This window comes from Meriones unguiculatus, chromosome 8 (assembly GCF_030254825.1).
Source record: "Meriones unguiculatus strain TT.TT164.6M chromosome 8, Bangor_MerUng_6.1, whole genome shotgun sequence".
Taxonomy (NCBI): Eukaryota; Metazoa; Chordata; class Mammalia; order Rodentia; family Muridae; genus Meriones; species Meriones unguiculatus.
Genome location: NC_083356.1, coordinates 17,371,721 through 17,384,176, shown reverse-complemented (window position 1 = coordinate 17,384,176; position 12,456 = coordinate 17,371,721). Strand labels below are relative to the sequence as shown.

At 53.1% G+C, this 12,456-nt stretch overlaps 1 protein-coding gene across 2 annotated transcripts in view; it reads right to left on the bottom strand.

Moving 5' to 3' along the window:
* Positions 1 to 791: 791 nt before the first annotated feature.
* Phf21b (PHD finger protein 21B) overlaps positions 792 to 12,456 on the bottom strand; it is a 68,247-nt gene continuing 56,582 nt past the window's right edge. For both annotated transcript variants that reach the window (XM_021630858.1, XM_060388903.1), the window contains exons 8-13: positions 10,889 to 10,943; positions 9,597 to 9,619; positions 7,749 to 7,907; positions 7,349 to 7,424; positions 7,073 to 7,176; positions 792 to 2,814 (exon numbers count right to left, since the gene is read on the bottom strand). In XM_021630858.1, coding sequence (XP_021486533.1) covers positions 2,596 to 2,814; positions 7,073 to 7,176; positions 7,349 to 7,424; positions 7,749 to 7,907; positions 9,597 to 9,619; positions 10,889 to 10,943 — 636 coding nt within the window. In that variant the 3' untranslated portion in view covers positions 792 to 2,595. The remainder of the gene's footprint in view (positions 2,815 to 7,072; positions 7,177 to 7,348; positions 7,425 to 7,748; positions 7,908 to 9,596; positions 9,620 to 10,888; positions 10,944 to 12,456) is intronic.

The window sequence follows — 12,456 nt, the reverse complement described above, 5'->3', positions numbered from 1 at the left end:
CCACCAACAGGAACAGGCAGGGGTGGGCCAGCCCAGGGATCTGGGAAAGCTGCAGTGAGAGGGGGACAATGGCCAAGGTCAAGTCTTGAAGCAACCTGGGCAGGCAGTGAGCAAGAGCATGCAGAACAGAGGTCCTGTGTGTGCAAAGGCCCTGTAACGGGAGCATACTTTGTCAGTTGAGGAAGAGCAGAGGTGGAGATGATGGAGAGCAGAGCCCTGTGGCCCTGGATGCCACAGGGAAGGCAGGTGAAGCAAGGATGTGAACTTTAGCTGAGCACAAAGGGCGCAGACCTGTTAGCAGTCGCCTCACCCACACCTGTTAAAAGCTACAAAGCCACTGAGCAGGAAGGAGCAACCGTGATCTAAATCTAGGTGACAAGAAAGGGGGCTGAGGGCCGAGTGACAGAGACCTTGGAGCAGCAGAGAGATAGGTCCTGTCCCACTTGTCTCAGTGACACAGGTTTACCAGAGAAGGGCGTGGAGGTCACAGGACCATGGGTATCTCTCCGGGTCCTGCTGGGGAAGGGACCAGCTCAGTGGAGTCTATGCTGAATCAGAGGTCAGTCCCGGGGGCTACCAGTGTAGACCACAAACTGAGGGAATGGCTGTCAAAGGAGCTCTGGAGAGAGCAGAGGCTGGTGTAGTCTGGAGGCCTCCAGAGTGTGAGGGTTAGGCAGGAAGCAGCATCCCGGAGTAGACAGCGGAAGTCAGCCCAGTCATTCTGAAACCCACCCAGTTGCCCCAGAGCTCGCCAGAGCCTCGCGCTGAAAGCAAGGACACAGGACCACCAGGCTTTGAAATTGGGTTTAATGCATCATACAGAAGGAAAACTACACTGGCATACTTAAGACGAACACTTTCTCTAGCCACTATCCACTGGACGGTCCTCCTTGGTCCCCCAAAAAAACTAAGTCTCAAAGACACGTCAGCAGCTCCCCCTCCCGGGTCCAACCTTCCAACATCCTCCCGTGTTTCTTACAAAACTGAAATCAGTCCATCCAAGAAGAAAAATCAAGCCAACAACGACGACAACAAAAAAGAACCTGAAGACAGTTACATTGCCAGCTGCGAGGTAACGCAGAATCGGCACGGTGCAACCAACACAGAAGGGCGTGCGCCTCACAAGGCCCACGTCGCTCGTCAATAAAAGCATATAAAAATCTTGTTCAACCCAGTGTAATGTGTATTAAAATAGATTTGTATCCTACAGCACAGTTTCTCCCGGAGTCGTGAAAAAAAATTTAAAAAAAATGACAACACGGAAAGCGGCCGGTGGGCGGGGTCCCAGCTGGCCTTCCTGCTCTGCGCGTGCGCCTGCGTGTACGGGTGTGCGTCTGTGGCCCTGGTGCGTGCACACGCGCTCACTGCGGCACCATGTGATATGCTCTGGGGAGCCTAGTGGCTCCTGATCGAGTATGGGTTGTGCTGGGTCCCTCAGGACAGGGTGGGGCTTTGTGAGGTGGGCCTCATGGCTCACAGGGGTGCAGGACTCCCCAACGGGGCCTAGGAGCCTACACTCCCTGCAAATGAGGAGACAGCATTGGGGGCCCTGGAGTCTCCAAAGGCCAGGCCCTTAGGTGCACCACCCTCTCTGCCTTTCCCCCTGGATCTCTAAATCCCTTCTGGGTGCTCCATGTGGTTCCTCTCAGGGGAGGTTCCCCATTCCTGCATCGGAGCAGAGACTACCAGATGCAGAGGAAGGCAGGCAGGGGCGCAGTTCACATTACGGATCGTACGACGACGACAACAACAAAAAAAACCTCTATACAAAAAGTGTGAAGCTCTTTTTGGCATAGTGTCTTTAACTGGCAAGGAGTGGGCAAGGAGGCTTGGTGGCTCCTGCAAAGGAGAGTGCCCAAAAGGCTCCCGTTGTGAGGTGAAGCCTGCCAGGGGCCTCCCCTGCCCAGAACTCCATGAGGAAAATTCCAGAGATTGGCAATAGGAAGAGGTGGGCGGCAGCAAGAGCGCGGGCTAGGGAAGGATGAGGCAGAGGCCAGGCCGGGCAGCCCACGCAGCGGTTACCTCAGGAGAAGGTGGCCTCCCTTGTCCAGCTACATGACTGACTTTTCAAAATAGTAATACTGGTGGGTGAGGAGCCAGGAGGGCACAGAGAGCCCCAGGGAGAGCTACCTTGGCTAGCTACCCTCTCTCGTACCAGGGGTTCACCCTGCCCACTCCACTAGCCAGCTACCTGTTGTCCACTCACTTCCCCACAGGCCATGTGTGGCCCAGTCTGCCTCACTCTCCACAGTCTGAAGTCTTCCTCTCCTGAGGAGGGCAACACAACAGGAGAGCTGGCCATGAAAGGCGAAAGGCAGGGAGGTCTGACAGATGCGGGGGAGGGCCACCTGTGCCTGGATCTGAGCTACCCTTGTCCGGCTTTCAGGTATCCCCTGCCACGGGGGCAGGGATCTACCTCATGCTGGCTCTGGCTCTAGGATGCTCACCTCACTCCTTTCTCCCCTCCATCACTCTGTCTAGTTTATTTTCATCTAAAATTCATAGAGTTTATGAATTAAGGCCGACAGATTTCCCCCAGGTCTTGAGAGCAAGGTCCCAGTAACTTTCCATGAACGTTATCTGGGGTCCCTGGGGTCAGTTGTGGTTCTGGGGGTGCTGGAGGGCAGTGCGCATGGTGGTGGTGGAAGGCTTGGTCCAGGGCCCGGCCAGAAGTGGGGTGGGGCTGGTGGTTGCCATAGCGACCTGAAGCATCTGCTCACCCTGGATCAGTCTCAGAAGGGCCCGGATGCGATCCAGCGACGACTGTGTGCCCCTCTGCCGGGCTAAGAGGCTTGTCTTCAACTCCAGGCATTTCTGTCAAGGGCAGAAGTATCGGAGATGGTCTCGGAATTGAGTTCTGTAGCATCCCGGGCCAGCCACCTTCTCTCTCACAAAGCCTCCCTCCTACCCATCCCCAGCAGAGCCTGAAAGAAGCCAAGGACCTCAGACCTCACACACACACACACACACACACACACACACACACACACACACACGGATTAAAGGATTAAATAGCTGTCTGGAGTGGCACGCTGGCACCGGGATACCTGTCCCTGACAAAAGCTGCCAGGTTCCATCTAGGCAGGAAGCAGCCAGTGAAGCCCACAGAACTTGCCAGCCCGCTCTCCTCTCCTGCCAGCCTGCTAGCTTCTCTGTGTGCCACACAGAGATGACACGGCAGTGGGACTGAGGCCTCGACTGAGACAGACGACCATGGCTCTAGGTCAAATGGTGCCAGTGCTATACTGACCTCCTTGGGGCACCCCTCAAACTAGGATACGAACAATCGGGGACTCCCACGTGGCTTGTGATGGCTACTCTTGGTTGTCAACGTGACTATGTGTGTATTTGGCTGAAACTCAAACGGCTGTACACTTGTGATGGATTTGTTTTTAATTAGATCATTTTAAGTGGGAAGACCCATGTCTAATCCTTATCTTTGAGGTGGGAAGATAACCATTGATCCAGATCTTTTGAGGTAGGAAGGTCCACCTTTAATCTGGGCCACACCTTCTGCTGGCCTAGAACGTGGTTCCAGAGTGAGTGGGGAGTGCTCCCAGCAGGAGCCACAACAAACATTCATTGACCTGGAAGCTCAGACGTCTCGCCTGGCTACTTTGAGCTTCTAAGGCCCTTAAGACAATAAGGCTAAGAAAGGGAATAACAGTGTTAGGAGGGTGACTAATCCAGATGACCAAGGGAAAACTGGATTGCTCCTCCACAATGGAGCTGAGAAAAATTATGTCTGGAGTTGAGGAAATCCTTTCGGGCATCTCTCGGTGCTACCATGTCCTGTGATTAAAGTCAATGGGAAACCGCAACAGCCTAATCCAGGCCGGATGACAAAAGGTACAGACTTCTTCAGAAATGAAAGTATGGGTCACTCTTTGAAGAAAAGAGCCAAGATCTGTTGAGGTCCTTGCTGAGGGTAGAGGAAATAAAGAATGGGTAGCAGAAAAAAAGTAGTTGTAAATACTAGCTAAGGCCATGTGATCAGTTACAGAAATGACTATAATTGACATGAGTGTTTCTGTCATATTTTGTTAAGAATGTATTTGTCAGGCCTGGCGGTAATGGCACACACCTTTCATCCCAACACTTGGGAGGCAGAGGCAGGAGGATCTCTTGAGCTTGAGACAAGCCTGGCCTATGGAGTGAGTCCCAGGACAGTCAAGGCTACGCAGAGAAATCCTGCCTTGAAAAACCAAACCAAACCAAAACGAAACAAAACAACAATAAAAGAATGAATGCCAGCTGATCTAGTGCCCCAACCTCTGTCCCTTTTGTGGCCTCCAAGCTGCCTGAGGCCTGGAAAACATAGGCAGAGCCTGGAGAAGCTCTTTCCTAAATCTGTGGCCAAATACTGGTGCCCAGAAGCAATGGGGGTGCTCCAGAAAAATGGGCTCAGCTGAGAAGTCACAGACCCTCACTATACCTACCTCTGCCAGGAGGAGGGCCTGGAGGCCGCCCCTTCCTGGGCTGTGCATACAGGCAAGTTGCGAACATGTACTTTGAGTGGGTGACTATACAGGCACGTGTGTGTGTGTGTGTGTAGGCTTGTGTATTTGTGCTTGTGTACAGGAACTTGTGTGTGGAGATGTGCATGAGGGACAGTATGTGTGGGGTGCTGAGACTTCAGCCAATGTCCATGTAGAGACAGGACAGTGAGGCTTCAGCAGCAAGGGTGGGAAGAGCCCTGGGGTTCAGGAAGCAGGCTGCTGGGTCCCTGGAAGATGTTTCCAAGGTTTTGAGAGTTGGGGAGGGGCCCAGCATTTCCCTCTCCCTGTGCTGTGATTTAGGCACAGGGGAACCTGGGAACTCTAAGAGCTGAGTAGCCAGGCAGACAGACTATTGGGAAGGGCACTGGGGAGGAACAATCTTGGGCCTTGAGAGCATGTTTGTGAGCGAGCTGGTGGGGAGGCCAGCACGCCTCTCTGTGAATGGAATGACCTTCATCACCAAAGTGGCACTGGGGAGCACTGAGAAGCACTGCAGATCTGGAGCTTTTATTCCAAGGGTACTGGGGAGCACTGCAGTGGGGGATGGTGGCACACAACTTTAATCCCAGCATTCAAGAGGTAGAGGCAGGAGATCTCTGTGAGTTTGAAGTCACCTGGTCTACATAGTGAGTTCCAGGATAGCCAAGACTCCACAGAAAAACCCTGTCTCAAACACACACACACACACACACACACACACACACACACACACACAACCAACAACAAGAATGCATTTGTACAGATATTTGCAATTTCTTTCCTGGTAATGTAAATTACATTTCCACGTAAGCTAGCATCAATTAGGTGAATATCAGCGGTTATCATATGTAAATTGAGATACTAAAAGAATGTCCCTCAAAGAACACTGCCACCTTTTCTAAAGTTATAATGTGTTTGTGGCTGTATAGTTATATCATGTTAGACATAACTATGACAGTTGTATGTGGGATAGTTATATCAGGTATAATTATGATTGGATTATTGTTTTCATTTGGAAAATAAGTGTAACATAAGGAGACATGATTGTATGTCAAGCTGACAAGGGGTGACAGCTTTTCTTGGTTGTCAACTTGAACCCAAATGGCTGGGCACACCTATGAGGGATTTTTCTCTTAAGTAAATAATTTGAGGTGGGAAGAGCTGGGCTGGACCTTCTGCCTGCAGCCTATATAGAGGACATGGGAGCCATAAATTCCCTTTATGTATTTTCATAGATTCATTCTACCAGTTCTGGGTCTCTAGAGCACTGGTTCTCAACTTGCTGGTTGTGACCGCTTTCGGGTCCAAAGACCCTTTCACAGGGGTTGCCTAAGACCATCAGAAATACCCGATATTTACATTACAATTCCTAACAGTAGCAAAATTACAGTTATGAAGTAGCAAGGAAAATAATTGCATGGCTGGAGGTCACCACAACTTGAGGAACTGTGTCAAAGGGTTGCAGCGTTAGGAAGGCTGAGAACCACTGCTGCAGATAATCCTAACAGCTAGAGAAGGCATTGCACTTAGAGAGCTTCTCCAAGCCTGAGATCCCAGATCCCTGGGAGGCTGAGGCAGAAAGACAGTGGGTTCAAGGCCTGCCTGGGCAACTCAGTGAGACCCCGTCCTAAATTACTAAGTACAACACTGCAACGCAGGAGGAACTAGGAAGATGGCTCCGTGGGTTAAGAGTCTGCTATGCAATGTGATCACCTGAGCTGGAATCCCCAGCACCCACATATGTGTAGCTGTAACCCCAATGTTGGGAGTCAGAAATAGGTGGATCCTGGGAACTCAAAAGCTCAGCAGCCAAGCCAAAATGGCAGGCATCAAGTTTAGTGATTAACCCTCTGTGGAGGGGAGAAGCAAAGAGCAACTGAGGAAGACACACTTCTCTGGCCTCAACATGTGTGCACACAAGTATGTGTATCTGTACATGCATTCACACCTCTAGCCTGGCTCTCTCCTTCCCACCCTCCGTGCCTGAGACACAAAGTGTTTGCCTAACATGCCGGAGACCCTAGGCTCAATCCCCAGCACCATAAAAATAAATGAAGTAAAATAAAACAAAACAAAAACAAAAAAAAAACCAAACAAACTGAGTTTCTCCCGGGCCCAGAACTGCTATTAGGATTACCATCACCACTACTGTCAGCACCATCCACCATTTAGCATCACCACCACCATCTCATCATCCCCACCATCACCATCATCATCATAATGATCATCATTATCACCACAACTATCATCACCATTACCCACCATCACCACCATCTCAACACCATCATCACCATTACCACCATCACTACCACTGCCATCACCATCTTCATCATTTTGTCTATCACCAATCTACAGAGGACCATGTTCTCTTCATAGAGGAGGAAGCTGAGGTTCAGAAAGGCAGGGCCTTGCCAAGGTCACACAGCTGAGAAGAGGCAGGTTCAGAATGTCTCCAACAGCTTCATAACTATTCATGGACCAGAGAGCTGCACCCTGAACCTATGGGCACACTGAGTGATGCTGGTCAGACTGCAATCGCCCTGGGTTTGGTGAGGGGATGATGAGGCACGCCCCCCCCCCCCGCCCATGCTCACCTTCACAGCTGAGGCCAGCTGCCGGTCCCGCTCCTCCAGCTGCTGGTGCTCGGTCTGCAGCTCGCTGCCACGCTGCAGCAGCTTCTGTTTCTCCTCTTCTTTCACTGGGAGAGAGAGGCCAGACCCAGCAAGGGGCAGGTGAACAGTGGGCTGCTAGGGACCAGACCCGGCTGCCAGTTTCTCAGAGCTCTGGCCCTGAAGAACCAGGACCCACCCAGCACCCCCGAGGTCCCATATGAACCCATGGGTTCTTTCCCACTCCCAGGGACACCTTACCTGTTTTGTGGGTGACATAAGAGTGCACGATGGCCAGCATCCCGGTCCAGGGCACACCCTCGTCTTTCTTTAAGGCCTGTGGGGTGGATGGGGTGATGAGAAAGAATACAGGTCCTAGAATTCTGAGACCACATCCGTCTATGTACCCCAGGTAGGCATGCTCTCTGAGACACAGAATCCCAACTGTGACCAGTGGACAGCAGCCGTATCAGCCTGGTCCACTGGGGGCTGCTCAATGAGAAGTTTCCATCTAGGCTTCTCTCCCTTGTAGAAGCCAAGGAATGGGTGCCCAAGAACCCCCATCACTCTTTTGCCCAGTCGTTGCTCCACCCATGCTGGGGATCACCCAGAAAACGGTCTTCAGTGTGCAGGGGTGGGGCATGAGCCCTTTTGCCCACACCTTCCGCTGGCACTTGGGGCAGAGCCACAAGCCCTTGGGTGCCGTCTTGAGGGGCGGGTCCAGGCAGCTGAGGTGGTAGGCCCCAGAACAGGTACCACAGGGCTGCAGGCTGGCTCCTCTTTTGCAGGCAGCACAGAATTCATCATGAGTGATTTCGCTCTGTAAGAGAAGGGAAGGTGGGAGGCAACTGAGCCAGGCCCAGGCACCCCGAGAGAGCAAGACTCCAGCGGGAGGTGTATGCCCCGATGGGTAGGGTTCCACAGCACCCCTACACACCCTGACTGGGGCACTGAGCACGGGAGAGTCATTAGAGCAGGCCCCAGCAATGGGTTTCCTCTCACGGAGCGGGGGGGGGGGGGGAGGGCAGCAGTGCTCACTAATCCTTGTGCACACATCGCCTCAGGGAGGTGCTGTGGCCTGATGCAAGCTACACCATTAGTCCCGTCAACTGCACACCCATCTAGCAGGGACTGCCGCCACTCAGGTGAGCGAGCCACACACCAGCTTCCACATCCGGGACGGGAATAAGGACAGCCGTTCTTGCACACCAGATAGAGCAGGACAGGACACACAAAGCGCACCCCACTCCTGGCCAGGTGCCCAGCCATGCAGTAAGGTACAGGGCCCTTCTGTCCCTCCCAGGGGCCTCAGCTCGAGGGACACTGCTCCCCAGCCCATCATCAGGCTGCACCAAGGAAAGCTCTGCAGATGGCCGACAACACCTGCGCAGCCACCCACAAGGGCCCTTGTGTCTGCAAGACTAGCAGACTTCACTGCTGAAGTGGTGGGAAGGGATGGCCCTTATCACGAGACTTGACACCAGAGCTGTCCCTAAAGGAGGACTCTGAGTCTCTCATCTATATCCCCCCGACACTGCAAAGACTCAAGAAGCATAAGGCATTTGTTAAGGGTCACACAGGGAGCCAGAACCACAATCCACGCCACAATCCAGGGAGGTGGAGCCAGAGCCACAATCCACGCCTCCTGCCTCAAAGCCAAGGTCCGTCCAGGACTACGGGTTTATGGAAAAGGAGGGAATCTTCCACCACCTTGTGTGTGTCCCCTGCTGGGGCTTGTGTGGCCTGGGCTCTTGTAGTTTCTATAAGTTGCCATGGCCAGCGGCACCTGTGTTAACTGCTGCAGGGTGACCGTGGAAAACAACGTGGCCGCCCAAAGCAGGCCACGTGAGCATGGGGGGACAAGGTTCATTTGGAATTAGGCTAGAAGCTGGGGAAGAGCTGTTGACATAGTTCTGAGCTGTTGACATAGTTCTGAGGCTGAGGCTGGGTTCCATCCCTATGACTCACATGGCGAAAGGAGGCCCAAGTTCCTCCCTGAAGTTGTCCTCTGACCTCTACACTTGCACAATGATGCACGAGCCTACACACAGACACTCAGAGACACATGCACACACACATGCACACAGACAGACACACACACACTCAAGCACTCACAACATAAATAAAATAAGGGAAAAGAAATAGCCCAGTGAGAAGCTCTGCACGGGATCCAGGTGCAGCTAATGCTTCAGGGAACAGGGATGTGGGCTTTGAGGGCAGATGGTGTGATGTGATCGCCGTGAGCATGTGGGGTGAGATCCTGGGAATGAGCCCACAGGGTGAAGAACAGACAGCCAAAGCAGGCCAGCTCTGTCAAGGGTCACACAGAGAGGCCAGGCAGAGCCAGGGCGAAGGTCAGGACCGGGCGGTGGGGTGTGCTGCTGTTCTCTGCAGTGATGTCAGGCTCAGCCTGGTGTGAGGGCACCAGGAAAGCAGCCTTGGTGCTGTGCAAGCTCTGTGTACCAAGGGAAGGCTAAAGCAATGTCGCATGAAGATGGGGGTCACGTACCTTCCAGCAGGGGTCCTCATTGGCTAGCATAGGGAGGAAGGTGGAGAAGATGTTAGTGGGGGTGGGAGGAGCATGGGTCATGGCTGGGATCCCCCAGGCTTAGTGTGGCAGAGTCCTTGCCCAAGAGCATGATGGGAGTATCAAGAGACCCAGTGACACCGGAGTTCTCAGAACCACTGTGTAATAAGGGAAGACTCTCTCTGCCTTGGTCCTGGACAGGCCTTACCTGGGAACAGGCTCACTGCATCTGAGGTCACAAGGACCACGGATGGCCCTGTGAGGTGCCCCAGAAACAAAACCAGAATTCAGATGAGCCCTGAGAGTCACCTGTTTCCAGCTCCTTTTGACTGTGGACCCCTTTGCATTGTAGGCGATGATCTCAAACCATACATGGTAAGAACCACAAACAGGGCTCTCCTTCCAGGTTCCTAGCCAATCCATCCGCAGTGAGGCTGTTCCTGGGACAAACTGTCTACTGACTCTGAGCAGGTATCGCAGGCCCATTGCACAGATCAGCGGTTCAAGGGCTAGGGACCGGCTGACGCCAAGAGCTACACAATTCCAAGGAGTAGATGCCATTTCCTGCCTCCAAAACCATTGGGAGATTTGTTTTTTTGTTTTTTCCTTCTGAGACAAAAGTCTTTCTGTAGTTTAGGCTGGCCTGAAACTGACAGCAATCTTTCTGCCTCAGCTTCATGAATACTGTGATGACAGGGATACCCAGCCATGGGGAACGGTTGACAGAGGAGAAGGGCCCTGCTGAAAGCTGGGATGTATGTCCCTGCTTGTCAGAGCTGGGCCCGGTACCCAGTACTCCTACACTAGCTGAAGTCGTCCAATTGCCCAGAGGTAGCCCAGGTGGGAGGGCAGGGTTGGCATGGCAAGTGAGTGCCTGCTCTCTCCAGAGCTGTCCAGTAGCAGGCGGCATGGCTGGGCACGCAGCCTGGGGCATGCTCTGGCTGCAGATGGAGGGATAGAAAGTAGGGGGCCTCCTCCACACACGTCTCATGGCCTGCCAGCTCAGCCCTTTGGTGAACGGTCCTACCACAATGGCCTTCAGCTTGGTACTCAGATCTGGACACTGCTGGACGGTAGAAATGTGCTAAGTCTGGTGGGCAGTGAGCCCCACTGCAGTTTCTTTATCTGATGGGATGGAACGTGTCCCAGTGGCCCTCCTCCTTCCCCAGGAACTCCGAGAGCAAAGGCTATGTGAAACAGCAGAGAAGAGCAGAAAGGCTAGGCTTAGGGAGGGGTGTGGGTCTCTGGAAGCCACGGCTCTAGCTGGCACTTACCTCGTGCTGTGAGGAACAGGGGGTTGTGGAGATAACTGGAGGCCAGCCGCTTCCTCTGTAGGGACAGAAAGCAGAACCAAAGAATTGCTCCGGTGCACCCTTATTTCACAATGTCCTGCCCAGGGCCCTCTAGAAACAGCCCCAACACCAGGCTCTGGAGACTGGGGGCCAGACATTCTGTGCTTCTGACACGGGGAAAAAGGAAAGATACCAAGGTTACCAGGACCTCCTGGTATGTGGCCAAGCCTGGCAGTTTCAGAGGCTTCCCTAAGCCCCAGGAGAGTGGCAGAAGCCTTAGTTTTAGTGACCTCAGCGGCCACCCCATCCCCAAGGCCTGGTGGTCCCAAGTGGTTCTGGCTATAGCAGAAAGATTGTTCTAGAATTAGCGCTTGAAGCCTTCTCCCCCAAGGTAGCCAACGCTGCATCCTAGGGCAAGGAAGGAACCTGCAGGGGGCTGCTCTTGGCTCCTATCCTTACCTAAGGTTCAAGGGTCGCAGGGTTTGAGTGGCTACAGGGGGTCCTTGAATCTGGCTGCACACATAGAGCTCACTGAGTGGTTTCTATGCCCAGAGCACTGGGGACATTTTCTTAATATAATAATCACAGGGCTGAAGCTTGGTTGGAGGCTAGAGAGAACTCCAAGTTCTTCCCTTCTCCCTTCCTTCATTTATAAGATTTATTTATCATGTATACAATGTTTTGTCTGCATATACACCTGCATGCCAGATGAGAGCACCAGATCTCATTATGGATGGTTGGGAGCTACCATGTGGTTGCTGGGAATTGAACTCAGGTCCTCTGGAAGAGCAGACAGTGCTCTCAACCTCTGAGCCATCTCTCCAGCCCACCTATTTATTTATTTTTAAGCCAGAGTTTCATGTAGCTCAGGCTAGCCTTGAACTGTTTATGTAACCAAGGATGACCTTGAACTCCCGACCCCTCCACCTCCCAAGTGCTGAGATTACAGGTGTATGCTACCATGCCTGGTTTACGAAAGGCTGGGGCTTGAACTCAGGACCTCATGGATACCAAGCAAACACTCCACCAACTGAGCTACACCCTTCACCAATTGATGTTCATGTGAAAGGTCCTCACACGTGGAGCCTTGCTCGCTAGACCCAGGAGGAGAGAATGGGATATGTGCAAGCGTGAGCACCCTCTAAGAACGGGATCAGGGAGGGCGAGGTGAGGCAGAGCAAGGGACAGACGTTGGAGGGGGCTGGGGAAGCCACCTCCCCTGAAAGGGACCCTGCAGAACTGGACCTGAACAGGCTCCCTGCAAGGGCTCCCTTCCCAGCTAAATTCAAGTTCATGAAACATGGATTTGGGACCCACATTAGAGAAGGGAAATGGGGCCCAGAGAAACAGCTCAGCAGTTAGGAGCACTAGCTGTTCTTCCAGAGGACCCAGGACTGGGTCCCTGCCTCCTGCCTACCAGCTTCCCGCAAGGGTTGAGAGAACACACGCCTGAGACATCATGGTCTGTCAGAGCAGAGAGGCGCCACGGGGCCCTCCCAGGTGAACGACGAGCGACAGAGGGCTCTGCCGTGTGAAGCGTCGGAGGGCAG